General features: G+C 38.4%; 1 protein-coding gene across 1 annotated transcript; it reads left to right on the forward strand.

Moving 5' to 3' along the window:
- The first annotated feature begins 4,626 nt into the window (after nt 1–4,626).
- LOC132711606 (vomeronasal type-2 receptor 26-like) lies at nt 4,627–18,687 on the forward strand. The gene is made up of 5 exons (XM_060690981.2): nt 4,627–4,812; nt 14,352–15,212; nt 15,772–15,999; nt 16,716–16,842; nt 17,792–18,687. Exons 1-5 carry the CDS (start codon nt 4,642–4,644, stop codon nt 18,685–18,687), a joined length of 2,283 nt encoding a protein of 760 aa, XP_060546964.2. The 5' UTR covers nt 4,627–4,641.
- Nucleotides 18,688–19,973: the final 1,286 nt, after the last annotated feature.

Raw genomic sequence — 19,973 nt, forward strand, 5'->3', positions numbered from 1 at the left:
ATATATTTTTTTATGGAAGGTGGAAAGAAATGGGCTGAAAGCATAAGCAATCTTCTCCTGAAGTTTCATTGGGAAATTTGGAGTAAATATAAAGGGACGCTGCTTCCAAAGAACTCTCCATTATCACCGGTTGTAATCTTGGAAAAGTTCCCAGGGAATTTGAAGAATAAAGTGAATAAAATTTTAAAAGAGAAAAATAAAATGAAACTAAGGGAATGGTTAGGAGGAATGAGGACAAATGGGGAATTGGAAGAGGTTCTAGGAGGAAAACGGTTGTCTTGGTTAAATTACACCCAAGTGGAACAATGGACTAAAAACTGGATAAGAGAAAATGGAGAGTGTAGAGAGTTAACGAGGTTCGAGGAATTAATTGAAAAAAATGAAACTGTAAAGGAAGAAAATAAAGGGATAAAAGGCTTAATGAGTGGAATTTATAAAATATTGTTGGAGGAAGAGGAGAGGGAAAATTTAGGAAAGGTGGTATGGGAAACCAATTTGAAGATACAAATAGGGCAACAGAGTTGGGAAAGAATTTGGCAACAAAGAGTGTTGAGAAATATGTCAGTAAGAATAAAAGAGAATTATTACAAAACGGTATGGAGGTGGTACTTAACTCCGGTTAGATTAAGCAATATGAATCAGCACTATTCAGATAACTGCTGGAGAGGTTGTGGGGGAAAAGGAACATATTTACATATGTGGTGGGATTGTAAATTTGTGCAAAAATTGTGGAAGATGGTGTTTAAGGAGATTGAAGAAATTGTAGGAATAAAGGTAGAAGAGGCACCAAAGGTAGCATTACTCTCACTATTGGAAAATATAAAGTGTAAAAAAGAGACTAAAGAGTTGATAATAAATTTGTTGACCGCAGCAAGGTTAATGATTTCTAGGAACTGGAAGACACAAGGTGATTATTGTTTGGAAGAATAGTATAAGGAAGTATGGGATATTGCCATAAATGATAAACTGACTTGTAATATTAAAGTAAGGAGGGGCATAATGAAAGTAAATGAATTCAATGGAATCTGGAAACAGTTCCTAATATATGTGTTTTCTGGAGGAAGGGGGATACCACTACCAGAAGAAGCTTTAAAATTTTGGAAGCATGAATGATCCCGAGGGGTGGGGGAGCACTTGTTGATTGTTTGTATTATGTATATTGTTATATATTATATATTATGATTCATGTATAAGTAAAATTCTAAAAATAAAATAAAAAAAATAATCCTTTGAGTTGATATAGAAGAGTAGAATGTTTGTTGGTTTTACAGACATTTGGATCTAAACAGGAGGTGGCTGAGCTCACCGATCCATTTTCTCAAGCTCAATAGATTTACTATGCACTATTCCCAGATATTGAATCCAGACTCTTCCACAGGCATTAGCCCCCTGGATCTATGAACAAAGTTCAGCAATCTTGTCTGATAGATGCTGACATAATCAAGGGATGTGTGCTGCAACTCAGCAAGTGAGAATTCTGAGCTATAATTCTCTCCATTTATCATTGCAGTTCCACGGTCATTAAAATTCGGATACTTGGTAATCAGAAACACAATCATTGGCTTATTTATCATATTTTAAAACCACTTATATCATTCACAGAGGCCTCTGAGTGATATATCAATGAAATATTAAAATCTTGTAAACAGTATATGAAAATGGAAAGCAGCAAGGGAGCAACATGTTAAGGGCCTTTTTGTGAACGTTATCAACTTCTCATTCAGATTGAATCTTAACATCTATCAGTGACATAAAAGAAGTCATGTACCCTGCAATCCTATGCTATAATAAACCAGCAGACCCAGATTAGATATGGTCACAGTATGTGCTAATTTATAGGAACAGGTAGAAGAAAATTAGAATTCCAATTGTTCAGAATGTACAATTGTGGGCAATTGTCCATAACAGCAAAATGGGTCCCCTTCTATTTTCATCTTTCTGTATCCTGTATAGCAATTGTCATTGCATACAGAAAGTGGCTGAACCTATCAAGAAGTGAATTCAGGGTTTATTACAAGGCATGCATTTTCCTTTCTAAAATTCTATTTCTGTATGGATTTTACTTTTAAATAATAAATGTTGGATGTGGATGTTTCAAAATCTCCTTGATTTAGAGAAATTTTAGTAAATTACAGGTAATGAGAACTAGAATCAAAAGTGAAGGTGGGTACCCTAAGAATTGGAGAGGTGAAGATAGCATCATTTGGCCAGGCCAAAGTCAAAATGCAGAAGAAATTAGTTAGAAATAGAGATGTATATATTTACTTTGAGTTTCAATTTCATTCTTTCCTTTTGCCCCCAAAAGGACCAGGGGTTCTGTCTCAACTAGGGTTAACATGATCATTGATATGGGATTCCCCATTTCTTTTTGCTTCCCAGCCATGTCAGGAAAGTAAACACCATGTAGGATATGACCACGTTTAATGTGAGAGTGCAGTCAAAAGCATAAACAATCTGGGGTCCTTTTCCAATGAAAGAGACATAAGTCCAACCTCAAATGAAAACCCATTGACTCTTATCTTGGGCCAAATTGCCCTGATAGCAACAAGATCACATTCTTGTTCATAGATAGCATGAAATATTTTTTTTTAGTACTTTTGAACCCCACCTTTGTTACTGACTTCTTGTCCCTGACACGCCAATTGTCTTCGTTCGGATGGCTTATAGACCTGCTTCCATTAGGAAGGCTAAAAAGAAATGTCATGATTTAATTGCATTACAAATACAATAGTCAAAGTGCTTAAAGACCTCTCAAAAGAATAAATAAAGGTGAGTGGGATCCTATAACATGATGGGCCAATTTCCCTTTGGCTCTTTGGAAAAATCATGTTTTAATGTGCTCCCTAACAGGTCAAAATCAGATAGTTCTATTGTTCCAGAGGATTAAAACTTTACAGCTATAGAACTAGCATTTGTTCATTTGAATTTTTCTTCTTTTTCTCTTTTACAGTTTTCAGTAATGTGCTCTTATGTTTCCTAGCCCATTAATATCATCATTCTACTTAATCCACAAAGTCTCTGAGGAGTTTCAACAAACATTCCTTTCCCCTATAATTAATGTGGCTTCTTCTCAACTCTTTTAGGAATTCTCAGGCACAGCACAAAAAAGTAGCTCAAGCTTGAAAGGGTCTGTTAATTACAGGACTAGAATATAATATTTATGCAGGCTATTCTGATTAAATTCCCCTCCTTATGTTTCATTCTTGCAGATGGAACTGGTTCATATGTAGGGAGAAATGTTTTCTTGAAGAAGATGGAATTTTTCAGGGTGGTGATGGCAATATTGTCAATGTCACTGTCAGGAATTACATGCATTATTTTGCGTACTAAAGCATGTTCTGTGGGGAAAACTCCTCTCATTCAGCACAAGTATTTTCTGCCAGGAGATTTCATAATAGCTGGGATAATATCTCAGTTCTACCTGCCATCTGATCGAGTGGATTTCAGAAGACATCCATCTGAAGAACTGGTTGATGAGCTCGTGTAAAGATCTCTCTTCTTAAGTGTAGCATATCTTTAGCCGTATATCTTTCTCTAATAAATAGGTTGCCCATATTTAATTAGTTATTGTTATTATTTGTGTCACAGATTCTTTGCTCTATCACTTGCCTTTTAGTTCCTTCATTCTGAAATCAGTATAGATTGATCAGACTGATATTTCTTACCTGGCAAATAAATACACAAACACACTTGTGATGACTGTCACACTTCTGTTTTTATTCAAAATCCAAATTGAAATTTTCTTGTTTTGTTACTGTTCAATGATTCATTAGTGCTGTGCTATCAAATCACTATTTGTAGCTAAATCTATGTCAATTGTTTTATTTTTTCACTTAATATTAGGGAACAGTTATGCTGTGTAGCGCTTGGCATTATTTGTTGAGCAGGCATGGAACCCAGATAAAGAAACATCAGTAACTTTTATTGGGATGAGGAAGTCCACTGAAGGTCTATCACGATCCTAGAAAAACAAAAGTTATTTATAAGATTTGTCCTCACAGTTTAGTTGAAACACATATTTCATGCCTGCACCCACCATAAAACAAACCCAGAAGAAGATAAAACTACAAGACTAGAAATTACATAATATGCAATAAGAATTACATATAGGTTGTCAGAGTCTCACCGCTGGCATAGAGAGGAGAGAGATAAGCCCTGAACTTTTGCCTGCTAAATCCCTTTGAAGCCCGGTCATCGTGGAAATGAGGAGGGGGGAGACATTCCTGTGAAATGACGAGACAAGAAGTCAGTGGAGTGACTTGGAAGATAGCCAATGAGAAGCAGATAATTGGGTATCGGAAAGGGAGGGATTGGGGGGCAAAAGGTCAGTCTTGTCCGTCTGTCAGACTTCGATGCTATCTCATAATAAATGAATTTCCAAACTGTGGTGAGACGCTGACATAGGTTTTAATATGATTATTTTCCTTCAAGCAAGCTGTTTTCTAGTGAAAATTGTTTTATAGTGAATTAAAGAATCATAACAACCTGCCTATATCCACTCAATGTATCTTTCATTGCAGATTTTTCCTGCAGAACTACCAACATATCCTTGCCTTGGTTTTTGCTGTCAAGGAGATCAATGAAAATAATCATATATTACCCAACATGAGTCTGGGTACTGATATCTCTAATAGTTATTTCATGGCGAGTTGGACCTACTTGGCTTCAATGGAGCTTCTCTCAACACGGGGCAGATTCATCCCCAACTATAAGTGTGATGACAAGGACTGGGCACTATCTGTCATTGCAGGACCTAACTCTCACATCTGTCCCTACATGGCCAACATCTTGAATGTCTACAAGATGCCCCAGGTGAGATTTCTGTTTTTCTTGGACTAAATATATATTGTAAGAATAACCTTGAAAGGCAGGAGGAACAACTGCAGTCCTATAAAGAAAGTCTGATATAGGGAATTTGAGCCTAAACGAGAAGTATTATTTGAGAAAGCATCTCTGAATTGACCCCCTCCCCATTATCTGGAAAGTTAAAGCACCGGAGGGAAAAGTGTTTTCAGACTTGCAAGATTAATGTCAACCCTTCCAAATTGTCTAGGGTACAAAACCAAAATCATGCATATTATTTTATTTATTTATTTATTTTATTTGTTTGTCAAACATGTACAAGGTAGCAGGAATAAGTATGAACATGAGCATGAGCATGAAAAAAAGGAAGTAAATACAGTTAAATGGGGACAGTAAGAGAGGGACGGTAGGCACGCTGATGCGCTTATGCATGCCCCCTTTACGGACCTCTTACAGACCTAATAATACTTTTATTGTAAGGTTACAGTAAGAGGTCTTAAACTATCTTTTTTTTTTCTTTTACAAATTTATGTTTATAAAAATACAACAAATACTGTAAACTAACTTTTTTTTTATTATTTTTTTGTGGTTTGGAAATAAAGTGACAATCCAAAGAACGAGGAACAACAAACCATGTGTTTGCAGAAGAGATGAATAATTTTAGACACTGTGCTTGGTGGGTTCCCCAATCTGAATTCAAACCAATTAGTGTACTAGATTTTCTTTTTTTTTATTATTATTGAAAAAGTTTTTCAAATACAAAATTTTCCCCCTTTTTTCTCCCCCCTCCTCCCTAACCCCCCCTCACCACCCCTCCCCCTGTGACTTCTTCAAAGTAAGATCCAGATTCATAACAGATTATATAATACTTTACCATCCCCTTACTCCATCCCCCTAATACTGACCCTTTCTTTCTAATAATATTATTACATCCCCCTTTTACTATACATTTCAAAATAACATTCTACTATAACATTGTATAATAACTTCTGATTTAGCATAATAATATTATTATAACTCCCAATTTAGCAATAATCTGCCCTTTTTCTCCTCCCCCATACATATATCTATATATTAATATTACATTTCAAAACAACCTTCCACTTTAAGACTATATAATAAATCCTAATTTAACATTTAATCTTTTGTGTATATTAATATAACATTTCAAAGCAGCCTTCCATTATAAAACTATATAATAAATCCTAATTTAACATTTATTCAGCTCATAGTCTATCCATTTCCTCCACTCCCATAAATATATCTCTTAAACATCCCTTTTCTTAAACTAAACAATCAATAAACTAGCCTGTCTCCACCCACTTTCCTACAAAATTACCATACATAACAATTCTTAATATCTTTATTCTTCTGCCCACCCTACTAAAAAAATATTCCCTTATATAGATAAAATCAATAACTTTAAATTTATAATCCATATAATGTCTTCTTTGATGTCTTTCCACTGGATTAACTCCATCACCCATATTAGGGTAACGTAACATCCTGATTGCAACAGAATGTTCAAAATCTTCAGTTATCATCTGTCCCCATCAATAATAAATATCTTCATGTATATAAAAAAAGAAAACAACCACCCGAGTGACATTATAATTGTATTCCATATAATATCTGTAATAGTGGTTTTCTTCAAGATTATTAATTCCCACCGTCATAATGGGGTGACAACCAGATCTTCTGCATGCCCCAGGATAGCTCTCTTGCCATGTAGCTCAGCATAAACATAATATATTTATCAAAAAAAAAAAATCCAAAATAGATAATTCCAATCCAACAATTTAAGGCCATTTTCACATCCCAAAATTATAGCATTGCAGAGGTCTGTCACTCTCCTCTGGATAATATTAACCAATACTTCGCCTCAACTATCTTTTCTTGTATTCAGTCTTCTTTTAAATAACTGGCTTCACTGTTGCCTAATTTAGAAATTTTTATTTTTGTGAGATCTATTTCTTTTTTTCTTGACTTTTTGTGGGTTTGATCTCCATCCTAATTTCCTTTCTACGAATTGTATGTCGACTGATCGGTTTTCGTTCTGATTTATAACTTGATCTTGTTGGTTTTGCTTTTGTGACTCATGTTTCTTTTCTATAAATTGTGTATCAACTAATTGATTTCCATGCTTGTCTGTAACTTGATGAATCATCACGTTAGAGTCCAATGCCACATCTCTCTTATTTATAGATAATCCAGCTGAGGTATCTAAAGAATCCAAAGGCAATTCAACTACAGAAACCTCTGTAACTCAATATTTTTCCTTTATTTCCAACTCCTTCTGCTTATCTTGTATTGTGCATAAAAATGTTGAACTCATTTTCAAATTTTTTTGGTGAAATTCTTCCGCTTTTTCAATAGTATTTAATTGGTATCTTTCTCCTTGATATCTCAATATTATACCAACTGGCGCATCCCACCTAAATAAAATATTTCGTTTTTTAAGTTCAGTCACCAGAAAACCAAATTTCTTTCTTTCCAATAACATCTTAGGCGGTAACTCTTTATATATCCATATCTTTCTTCCAAACAATTGCAAAGTAGAATTAAAAGATTTTTGCACAATATTATTTCTTATTTCTTTATCTGTAAAATAAATCACCACATCTCTAGGCAGAGACAGACTCTCACACAGACAAACTCTCTTAAAAAAGAAAAGAAAAGCAAAGAAAGAGAAAAAAAAAAGCTTCTTTCCAAACAAGATCAATATCAAATCTCCAGGAAAAAGAAGACATAAAAGTAGAACTTTTTCTTCAGTTGTAGCCAGCAATGTTTATTTCTCTACTTTGTAGCTTATTAAGAAATGGAAGGACTTTCCCTTTCAGCCCCTTCTCAAGCCTCGACAGTCGCCATTTTAAAAATTCTTTTTTCCTTCTTCAGTAACTTTTGTAAAATAAATGAAAATACTTGCGATTCAGGGTCACAGGTCCAGATCTCATCCTCTTTAATTAATCTGTTAGTTTTCTTTAATAGGCTTGTTCTCGTCGCCTGGCTCTGCAGAAAGGCAGAGGTCTCCCAAAGCCCGGAGCGGCAGCGGGGGAAATAGGGAGCCTCATCTGCTTCGTCTCCAAAAGTAAAAAAAAAACTTTTGGGGCTTCGCAGAGAGCTCTACCTGCCCTCGCCGGCTCTATCTCACATTTCCTCATGGAAATGGAGTTTTTCGAGCCGCCTTTCCGTTGTAAAGGCAGCTCTTTACAGGCGATGGGGCTGGCGGTCCCGAGGGACCGTCTGGCAGCGACGAGGAGCAAACCGGAAGTTGTACTAGGTTTTCTTGACTTATTTACAAACACGATGAATAGAAGCACCAATACATTTTCATCAATACATTTTCCCACCATGTTTTAGTAATAATATTAAGGAGCCATGGACCTGATTAAGTAATGGAATAGTTATCATGATTTTTATATTTCCTTCCTTCCTTCCTTCCTTCCTTCCTTCCTTCCTTCCTTCCTTCCTTCCTTCCTTCCTTCCTTCCTTCCTTCCTTCCATGAATATTATTCATGGTAATTTGAATCATTAAAAAAATGAAATGATGTAAAAATGAATGAAAACTACACATAAAATTAATATAAACGCCCTATGCATGAGTTAAAGTGAATTCCCTTATATCACACTCAAACACATCCTGTTTTAAATACCCTGAAAAGCATGAGGGTATTTAAGAAAAAGACCAGAACTAAAAGAGAAATAGCTGATTTATTACAATGCATATTACATATTCTTGCTGATATTTACTAACATTTGATAAACACAGAATCTTCTAATATTAGACAAATTTCTCCTCCTCCTAAAATCAGAATAATCAATTGATTAATAATTCTTAAGTAGGCATAGTCAGTTCCACTAGCTAGAATGTGTTAGGAGGTTTTCTATGGCAAATTGAATATGGTAGGACTGTAGATGTTTGAGACCCAAAATTATTGACTTATGTCTCTTTAAACAAAAGACGGTACTTCTGCTTCCCTCAAATTAACTTTCCAAAGATTTAGCAATACTTGCTTTTCAGATCACACAATATTGGTTGCTCAGGAGCTGGATGTCAAACCCCAGTTTGGGGTTCGCCATACCTTGGGGGTGTAGACGGATGGCTGAGTGAAGTGAGTGGCAAGCAAAGCTTTAGCAGCGGTTGCTACCTCTGGCTGCGCCGACCATCTCTTTGTTGGGTGCCCGGGCTGCTTCTGGTTGCACCGACCACCTGCTCATCAGGTGGCCAGGAGGCCACATCCCACCCGCTCACCAGCTGACCTTGCTGGCGATTGGCGACGACTGCTGCCCTGGCTGACAGAGGATCTGGATGCCACTCCTTGGGCGCTATGTGCAGATGTCACCCAGCGTTTCCAGGGACCTCAGATGTTTGCCGGATGGTGGGCACAAGGCAGGGGCACGTCCAGCCAGCTGGAGATCGTGGACCCTTGCCGATAAAGCACACTGGGAGGTGGACACTCCCAGCACTGACTTTCTGACAGACTCCTTTGATTCCCAGTCACATTTGACTGAGTGGCAGGAGAGACATATGACAGATGATGAGGAAGGGGAGTGGAGCTACATCCAAACATTTTGTGCCATGTCCTGGCTTACCCTCAGCTAAACTGTTTATTCTACATGTCTACCACCTCCATGGGGTTCCACCGTGGATCATCTTGGACTGGGGGGGTGTAGTATACCGCAAAGTTTTGGCAGGAGTTTGTTCACCTGATCGGTTCCTCCCAAGGCCTTAGCTCAGCATTCCACCAAGCACAAATGATGTGGAAGAAAGAGCAAATGCCATGGTGGAACAGTATCTTAGGTGTTACGTCACCTATCAGCAAACTGGGCAAAATCCTGTGATTTGTGGAGGTTGCATATAATAATGCATTACACAACAGTACCAGTTTTACCCTGTTCTGGGTAGTTAATAAGGTGGACTTAATAGGGTGGACTGAGTAACTCAAGCACCCTCCTGCCCCTAGTAGTTCAAAGGAGCAGATGGGGATGATAAAAGGATAGGGTTGCCAGGTCTGCTTCCAAAAAATAGCGGACAAGCCGGGGGGGGGTGTTAAGTAGTAAAAAAAAATACAATTAAATTATATATTTTCTTACAAACATTTTAACACATATTAAAATAATCACTTCAAAACTTTACTTAAAATTCAAAACATCAAATATATTATAATAATATGTAAAATATTAAATTACATTTTACTTTGCTGTCGTCTGTATTTTTTATTTGACTGTGCAGCTTTGATCAATTCTTTGTGTTTAAGGAATAATTCTTTAATTTCAGTACAACGTTGAGAAATATTAAAAAATATACAAAGTTCACTTCGAACTGATGGTACAAGCAGTTGGTTACGTTCGTCAGTCCACAAATTTCCCCGTGACGCTGAAAATTCGTTCAACATTTGCATTTGATACCGGAATTGATGCGCAATACTGGAACAGTTTCAGTAAACTCGGAGCTGGCTCTTTCATTCTAACTTATGAAAAAAAAGACAAAACGCGATTCTCCTATCCTTATTCTCTTAGACTGTACAGCTTTAGATTACATACCATTTCATCATAAAGCTTTTGAATTAAAAAAATGTCCACTGTTTTGTGAAAAAAAATAGTGAACATAATGTGAAAAAAGTGGACTGTCTGCTCAAATAGTGGACACCTGGCAACTCTATAAAAGGAGTATGGAGAACTGTGAAAGTGGTGCTAAAGAAAGTGGCTGAGATCCATTAGGCTCAGGCCAACAAAAAATGGGCTCCCCACAAGCCGTTCCAGGTGGGAGGCTGGGTATAATCTCACAAAGAAATATCTAAGATTAAAAGTACCTAGCAAGAAACTGGGCCCAAAATATCTGGGCCATTTTCCAATTGTTAGGGTGATCAATCCAGTTACCGTAGAACTGAAACTTCCCTGGTTATTGAGCCGGGTTCACCCAATGTTCCACAGCAGCCTGCTAAAGCCAGTGGAAGAGTCCACTGCCGGGTCTTATGGCAGGGCACTATTACAAAATTGACTGGGCGTTGGATTCCTGACTCATAGGAGCAAGCTACAATACCTGGTACAGTGGAAAGGATATCCCTCCACAGACACTTCATGGGTGGTGGACAAAGGGAGCCACACAGCTTCCACCAATGGTATCCCCACAAACCTGGATGGGGGAAATTGCTGGTCCTGCATGCCAGGTTGCCGTATCTAATGCCTGTGTTTACTATCTTCCAGGTGCACCTCTGGTAGAGTGTAGCCACCTGTTGAACCCCAGTCCTCCATACCTGGCAGGTGGGTGGATGGCTGAGTGAAGCGAGCAGCAAGCAAGGCTATGGCAGCAGCGGCTACTTCCAGCTGTGCTGACCATCTGTTCATCATGTGTCCGGGCTGCTTCTGGTTGCACCGACAACTTGCTTGTCGGGCGGCCGGGAGGCCATGTCCCACCCGTTCACCAGATGAGCTTGCTGGTGATCAGTGACGAGTGTTGCTGAAGCCAAAAGAGGTTCCAGATGCCATTCCTCGAGCGCCCTGTGCAGATGTCACCTAGCACTTCCAGGGATCTCTGACATTTGCCAAATAGTGGCTACAGGGCAGGGGCATGTCCAGCCAGCTGGAGGGCATGGACCCTTGCTGATAAAGCAAGCTGGGAGGCAGATGCTCCCAGCACTGACTTTCCAACAGACTCATTCGACTCGCATTCACTGAGTACCGAGGCTCCGGCCTGATTTAAGGGGTTTTTTTGCTTTATGGTTCCAGAGCATTCTTGCTTCAGTTCTACCCAGGTCTGGCCTTGGACCTTTGAAACTGGATATTTTTTAGTCCTTTTGGAAAGTAAGGAGCGAAAGTACTTGACTTGTAGCATACTTGCTTCTGGAATTCAGATAAAACATAATGGAAAGGAAGATATGTTACCAAAATATGAAATAACTAAAATGAAAAGGAGAAAACTAATTCCCTATGCCCTTCCAGTACTTGTTGGATTGAAACCTATATCCATGGTTTGCAGGCATATTGGTATATATCAATATAAGGCATATTGGTATATATCAATACTAGTTTGATTTAGTTAAATAAAAGACCAAAGGTTAAATTTACAAGTGTGCAAAATGTGAAAGAATGAGGTAGAGTTGTGACTCCGACCCCCGAGCCTGTCTTTTCAGAGGGAGAAGACTTCGAAAGTGAAGGAGAGGAGTTGGCAAGGCCTCCCTCTCTAGGACCCTCCTCTCTGGCAATGCCTCAGGTGTCCTCCAAAGGCCAAGAGATAGGCCAGGAGCCAGGCACTTCCGAGCAGCTGCAGTTAGTCAGTGACGGAGATGAGTCTTGGCTGGATCCCCGACAGCGTCAGAAAGATAAGCGCGTGCAGCAGAGAAAGAGGCATGCCAGAGATTAAGCTGAGTCACTGGACCACACCCCACAGGCGATAAAAGGGGGTGTGGTGGCCATTCAGGCCTTGTCACGGACAAAACTGAAAAGCTAGCAAGTCATACTGCGTTTCTGGAACTTCGTTATATGCCCTCCTTGGATTTATTATGGATTGGACTTGACAATTCTTTGGCTTTGTGGACTTATTTTGGTGTATCGGGAGAGGAGAAAAACCTCCCTTTGTGAGTAAAGTCTTTGGCAGGCAGCTACTGGGTTGCTGCCAATTCTGTTATCTCCAAGGAATTCCTGACTGCTGGTTTTATTAACTCCTGGCTGACTGTTTGTGTGCGTGTATGAGATGGGGACAGAACAGATAGCCTGGCAATATCAAATAATACTATGATATTATTGCCATTCTTTAACTTGGACTACAGATTGGATTATATCAACTACTAGTAGCTGGATACCCATGCTTTGCTATGAAACTATGTGATCGGGCTTGATAAATTGACACTTAAAGCTTGAAAATTTATGTAGAATGTGTAACTCCTTAGCATTAGAGTGTGTTAATAAAAGGCAACTGGCAGTTGGAACAGAGTTCTTTTCAGGTGGGGAGGGGGAGTGGAATGTCTAAACTCCCAGCCTGCAGGCTGGATGAGTCACGAACTGGCCATGCCCACACCCAGTTTAGCAAAGGGGTAGCATCAGAGCGTGTTGATATAAAGCAACTTGCAGTTGGAACAGAGTTCTTTTCAGGTGGGGAGGGGGAGTAGAGCATCTAACTCCTTAGCATCAGAGCATGTTAATATAAGAAATATATTATAAATATATACTAATGATCTGATGGTCATTTCGAAAAAGCCTTTCTTAGCAAGCACCTAGAAGCCAAGAAGAACATATGTGCCAAGTTTCAAGTTTGTAGGCTTTACAGTTCTGGAGATTTCATGATGAGTGAGTGGTATTTGGCTTTTATAAATATAGTTGAGGATGCCCATTCATTTGGTTGTCACAGAAACCAAACAGGGCAGGTACAGACTTCAATGGATAGTTAGAATTGCAGAAAAAACCAATTGCAACCATCCTGTGTTCCATTGAGGACCTGTATATTGCACAGATCAGGAGGATGGACTGAGAAAATATCTACAGACCCCTCACATTCTGGACGTAAACTATTTCAACTTCTATCCTCAGGACACTGCTACAGGACACTGCCTGCCAAAACAATCAGACACAAAGATAGCCTTTTCCCTATTGTCATCACTCTGCTAAACACCTAATGCCCACAGCACTATTTACGTGTAAAGATATTTACCCATGTAGTAGGGCTGTATTGCTATTATCTTTCTCATCTTTCTCATCCTCTTATCTTTCCTACTATCTTCTTCTATTGGTATCTTATGATTTATCATTTGTTTATATCTTATGATTGTATCTTATGATCTATGACTTAACGTTTGTTGTTTGTATGTACACTGAGAGCTTGTGCATCGGACACAAATTCCTTCTGTGTTCAATCACACTTGGCCAATAAAGAATAAAAATTATGAGGTATGAACTATGCAAATCTAGAGGAGGGTTATGGTGCATATCAAAGCAAAACCATGTTCTTACATTGCTCATCCAATTTTATCTTCATACCATCATGACTTCATTGATCCCATTTTCTTTCCATTTCCTATGAGGAAAAGACTAGGGAAATGTGGGGATGGATTTTTTTCCTTAATCAGGACCAATCACATTTAATCCTTAAAATTTGTGGTCCATTTTCCATATTCTATATCAAATTCTGAATTTGTTTCTGAACATGATTACACTTACATTAATATTTGTAACAAAGACAGTAAATTAAGGACAGAAATAACAACAATGACAATGACAATGACAATGACAACGATGACAATAATAATAATAATAATAATAATAATAATAATAATAATAACAACAACAATAATAATAATAATAATAATAATAATAATAATAATAATAAATATTTCATGTTGGGAAACCATGGTCATTTTTTCTTCTATATCTAGCTCACCTCATTTCTAAGGGCTCCAAATTTGTGTTTCTAGTACAATAATTTCTGAAATTGTTTCTGAACATGATTACACTTATATTAATATTTGTAACAAAGACTGTAAATTAAGCAAATATTTTTTTTAAAAAAATATTTCAAGTTGGGAAACCATGGTCCTTTTTTCTCCTATGTCTAGCTCACATACGGATCTTCCCCATTGATAGTTGGCAAGATACAAGGTGCTTTCTTTCATCGTTTTTTCCCAAATGTTGACCAACAAATCATGGGTATTCTCCAGTTGCTATTGTATTTTAGGTGGTTATGGATTGGACTGATTTCCCAACCTGATAGGAGTGGAGAGAGATTCATACAAAATGCTATTCCTTTATATTCCCAGAAAGGTATCTGCTTTGACTTCATGGAAGAGATGGCCAAGGAAACATTTGCTGATGATATTGCAGGAGCATTTCAAGACTTTGGTAAAATGTATATGATTATCATGAAGAGCACTGCCAACGTCATTATCCTCTATTGTGAAAACCAGGTCACTGTCATTTTTAGAATGTTGCCCTATTTTACAGAATTGGAAGAGATGCCCATCGAGAGAAAAGATAAAGTTTGGATAATGCCAGCCCAGATGGAGTTTACATCCCTTCCCTTTCAAAAAACCAGGGGTATGGAAGTGTTCCATGGTGTTATAACTTTTGCAATTTCTTCCAAGGAGATTTCTGGATTCGATAAATTCCTTCAGATGATAAAGCCAACTTCAGTAGAGGAAGACCATTTAATGAGAGTGTTTTGGGAACAGGCTTTTGAATGTTCTTTTCCTAAAGATAATTTAGATGAAGACACTGGAACGATGTGCACTGGAGAAGAGAAGTTAGAGAATTTACCTAGGTCTGTGTTTGACACCATCCTGACTGGGCAGAGTTACAGCATCTATAATGCAGTCTATGGTGTGGCACATGCTTTACAAGCCATGCTTTCCCCCAAGTCCAAACACAGAGCAAGGACAGAAGTTGGGAGAGAAACATTGTTGACTCAAAAAGTATGGCAGGTAAAAAAAAAAATGAATGAACATTTCCCACTGCTCTTTTGTATGATGCAATGAGCTGTTATGTAACACAGTCAATGAGAACAGTGAAGTGTTCTCATTGACTGCATTGGGGATAATTTTCAGTCTCCTGCCAAAACATTTTCCCCATCACTTAGTGACTTAGAGAAACTTTTGTGGTTGTGAATAGATAAAAATGCTACAACAATAGGAAAGAAAAGTTGAGATGCAGCAGCACTGGCATGATTGGCAGAAGTTCAAAATGTCTGTGGCAGAGAAGAAATATGAATGGGATGGAGGAACAATAATTATATTAATGAAGCACATCCTATGAAATCAATATCCCAAACTGAATACTATCTATCTATCTACCTACCTACCTATCTATCTATCTATCTATCTATCTATCTATCTATCTATCTATCTATCTAACTATCATCTACCTACCTACCTACCTACCTACCTACCTACCCTACCCTACCTACCTACCTACCTACCTTTCTTTTTCTTTTTTTCTGTTTATTACTTTTTCCATTAATTGTCATTCTTTGCTTCTGTTTAGCTCCATCACTATTTGAGAACCATCTCATTTAATAACACTGCAGGAGAGAAAATTTCTTTTAATGAAAATGGGGATCTAGAGACTGGATTTGACATTATCAACTGGGTCACATTCCCAAACGAGACATTTGCTAAAGTCAAAGTTGGAAAAATTGACCCACCTGCTTCTCCAGATAAGCGGTTTACCATTTCTGCACAAGACATCATTTGGCCTGCCATGTTTAACCAGGTATCTCCTCTCAGATTTCAACTTGTGGACAAATAGTCCTCGACTTACTATCACAATTGAGCCCAAAATTTCTGTGGTTAGGTGAGACATTTGTTAAATGACTTTTGCCCCATTTTATGACTTTCCTTGCCAGAGTCATTAAGTGTATCACAGCAATTGACAAATTAGTAACTTGGCTGTTATGCGAATCTGGCTTCCCCATTGACTTTGCTTGTCAAAAGATTGCAAAAGGTGATCACATGACCTTGGGACACAGCAATGGTCATAAGTACAAACCAGTTGCCAAGCATCTAAATTTTTATCACATGGTCATGGGATGCTACAAAGGTTATAATTGAAAAATGGTCATAAGTCTCTTTTTTCAGTGCCAATGTAACTTTAAATGGCCATTAAATGAACCATTGTAAATTGAGGACTACCTGTACATTGTTTCCCTTCCATTCTTGCTTTTGAAATTATAAATTTGAATTGACCTTGTCCTTCACGTTGTCTGGTTGAAAACTGCAAAGATGAAGGAACAATGGTGTAGGTAGCATTCAGGAGTAGAATGATGAAATGATGCTTTAAAACAAAATGAATCAATCAAGGAATAATGAAATGCTGAATACAAAAATCAAAACTGTACTGGTTGGATGGTTGGATGTTTGGTTGGGTGGGTGGGTGGATGGATGTTGTAGTAACAAGTTATAGTAAATGTTGCTTTCATTTCTTGATAGGTTCAACCTCTTTCTTTGTGCAATGACAGTTGCTGTCCAGGCTACAGGAAGATGAAAATAGAAGGGAAGCCATTTTGCTGTTACAATTGCCTTCCATGTGCAAAAGGGAAAATTTCAAACCAGATGGGTAAGAGTTGTCTTGTGCAAGACTAAGTTATTCAGTCTTCTTAACTGTGATACAAAATGCTAATATTTAAAACCTCCTGTAATTGTCTAATCTGGTGACCAAGTCAATGATATTGCTACATAAATATTAAAAGTGAAAAGATATTTCACAGCATCTAAAAATAAATATCCAATTTGATTTGTTCTATTTTTTTCTCCAAATTATGACTTCTGATTAATGCTTATTTTGTAAGATGACAGATCTTCCGTTGATGTCTGTGTGTAAAAGTGGAAAAAGATAAAACTGGGATCCATTTGCTGGTTTTAGGAGCTTAATTCCTAAAATAAAATACCATGAAATATATATTTCTCCCCTCCTCCAAAAACTAAACATGTTTTTTCACTTTGTTTAGGAAATACCTTAATGATAAAAATATTGTTATTCAATTCATTATTTGATTTTACAATAAGAGAGTCCGTACAACCAACCAGAAATAAATTTCAGAAGATCTGGCCTATTTACAAAAACGCACTAAATATAAGCAGCCATTACTTAATAAAATGAATCCATGTACTAAGAAAGTATATCTGGTGGGAACGAGAAAAGGGGCCTTCTCTGTGATGGCCCCCTCCCCTTGAAAGATCATCCACACAGAAATGAGACTGGCCCCCAGTTTGACACTCATTTGAAAGGCCCTAAAAACATGGTTCCACCAACGGACCTGGGGAACCCAGACTAGGATGGAGTCCTTAAAGAGGCTCATTTGAAGTGTGTTGTTGCCGATGTATGTGGGTTTCTGTTTTTAATTCATTCATATTGGACTTTTTATTGTCTTTAAGCTGCCCAGAGTCACTGAGAATGAATGGGCAGCCATATAAATTTTAAATAAATAAATAAACCCTGTTAATTAATTCTCAATCCCACTATCTGAGTATTTCGGGAAATTGGCCATGATGTTTTCTTTTTCCAGATGCAGTTGATTGCTTCCAATGTCCAGAAGATCAATATCCAAACAAGGCTCAAACTCTATGCATTCTAAAAGAAATAACTTTCTTGTCTTACAATGAGCCACTGGGACTCACCTTGACCACTGTTAGTCTTTTCTTTTCTGTCATCACCATTGCGGTGCTGGGAATCTTCATTAAAAAGCAGGACACCCCCATTGTCAAAGCCAACAACAGGAACCTCACTTATACCCTTCTCATTGCCCTTCTGCTCTCCTTCCTTTGTGCTTTCCTCTTCATTGGGCAACCTGACCAAGTGAAATGTCTCATGAGACAAACTGCTTTTGGTATCATTTTCTCCATAGCCCTTTCTTGTATTTTGGGTAAAACAACCATAGTTGTTTTTGCTTTCATGGCCACAAAGCCAGGCTCAAAAATGCGGAAATGGGTGGGGAAAAGGATGGCTATTTCTATTGTCCTTTCTTGCTCCTTGAGTCAACTCCTGATCTGTTTAGTGTGGCTGGCAATTTCTCCTCCATTCCCAGATTCTGACATGCACTCCATGGCTGAAGAAATTGTTCTGGAATGCAATGAAGGTTCAGCCACCATGTTTTACCTTGTCCTTAGCTTTATGGGGTTCTTGGCTTCTATTAGCTTCACAGTGGCCTTTTTTGCCAGGAAGTTACCTGACAGCTTTAATGAAGCCAAATTTATCACCTTTAGCATGTTGGTCTTCTGTAGTGTCTGGATATCATTTGTTCCAACCTACTTGAGTACGAAGGGCAAATATATGGTGGCTGTGGAGATTTTCTCCATTTTGGCTTCTGCAGCTGGATTACTGGGCTGCATATTTTCCCCCAAATGTTACATCATTATTTTGAGACCTGATTTAAACACAAAGGGACATTTAATAAAGAAATAAATTTGAATATGGAGTTTAATCTGCTCATTATTCATTTTAAGTTTCTCCCTATTAGAGCACAACTTTCAGGTATTGTTACATGCTTGAGCTTGTTGAATCTCAAATCTGTACAATAAATGTAAACATATGTACACCATCTTTTATCAAATATATCCGACACATAGTAAGGAGGAGAATTCAGGTCTTTAGCCAGGAAAGACCTAACATGTTCTATCAAGTGAACTAACTCCCATTCCCTTGAGGACAATTGCTACTTAGAGGGGCAGATAAAGTTTTCCATAAGTAACGTGATTGGTTTAAGATCTTTATGCTGACAGAAATCCTAAAAATCTTGATTACCTACAGCATTACATTTTGAAGAGCCAAAACTCACAATTTCTTTTCCTTTGGTCTTCTGAATTGGCAGATATTTTTCAAGTAATTTGTTGACCTAGAGACTTAATATGGTCTATATCAGTGATGGGTAAGCTTTTTGCCATCGCGTGCCAGGAGGGGTGAGCGGGGTGTATGTGTCACGTGCACGTGTGCCCACACCCATAATTCTATGTGCCCCGTGCATGCGCGTGTGACCCGCCCCCGCTCCTGCCACGCAATGGCCCAGTAGGCTCATTTTTCCCTGTCATCTGGCTCCAGAGCCTTTCTAGGAATCTGGGGAGAGTGGAAACAGCCTTTCCCACCCCCCGGAGGCCCTCCGGAGATTGAAAATGGTCTGTTTGCCAACTTCCTGTCCCACCGGAAGTTTGCAAATGGGCCGTTTCTGGCCTCCAGGGTGGTGGAGAAGGCCATTTTTGCCCTCCCCAGACTCCTAAAAGGCTCTGGAGGCTGGGGACAGCAAAAAAATGGGTCTTCCCCACCACCACCATCCAAGGCCCTCCACAGCCTGTTTCCCTACTTCTGGTGGGCCCAGAAGGCTGTGCCAGAGTTGAGCTCACATGCCCAGTGATATGGCTACGCATTCTAGGCTTCATAAACAGAGGGTTAGACTCAAGATCACGTGAAGTGTTAACACCACTTTATAATGTCTTGGTACGGCCACACTTGCAATACTGTATCCAGTTTTGGTCACCACGATGTAAAAAAGGTATTGAGATTCTAGAAAGAATGCAGAGAAGAGCAACAAAGATGATTAGGTGACTGGAGGCTAAAACATATAAAGAACGTTTGCAGGAACTGGGTATGTCTAGTTTTATGAAAAGAGGGACTAGGGGAGACTTGATAGCAGTCTTCCACTATCATAGGGGCTGCCACAAAGGAGAGTCAAGCTATTCTCCATAGGACCTGAGGGC

The sequence above is a fragment of the Pantherophis guttatus genome, chromosome 4, assembly GCF_059756535.1.
Source record: "Pantherophis guttatus breed Tessera chromosome 4, ASM5975653v1, whole genome shotgun sequence".
In the NCBI taxonomy this organism is placed as follows: domain Eukaryota; kingdom Metazoa; phylum Chordata; class Lepidosauria; order Squamata; family Colubridae; genus Pantherophis; species Pantherophis guttatus.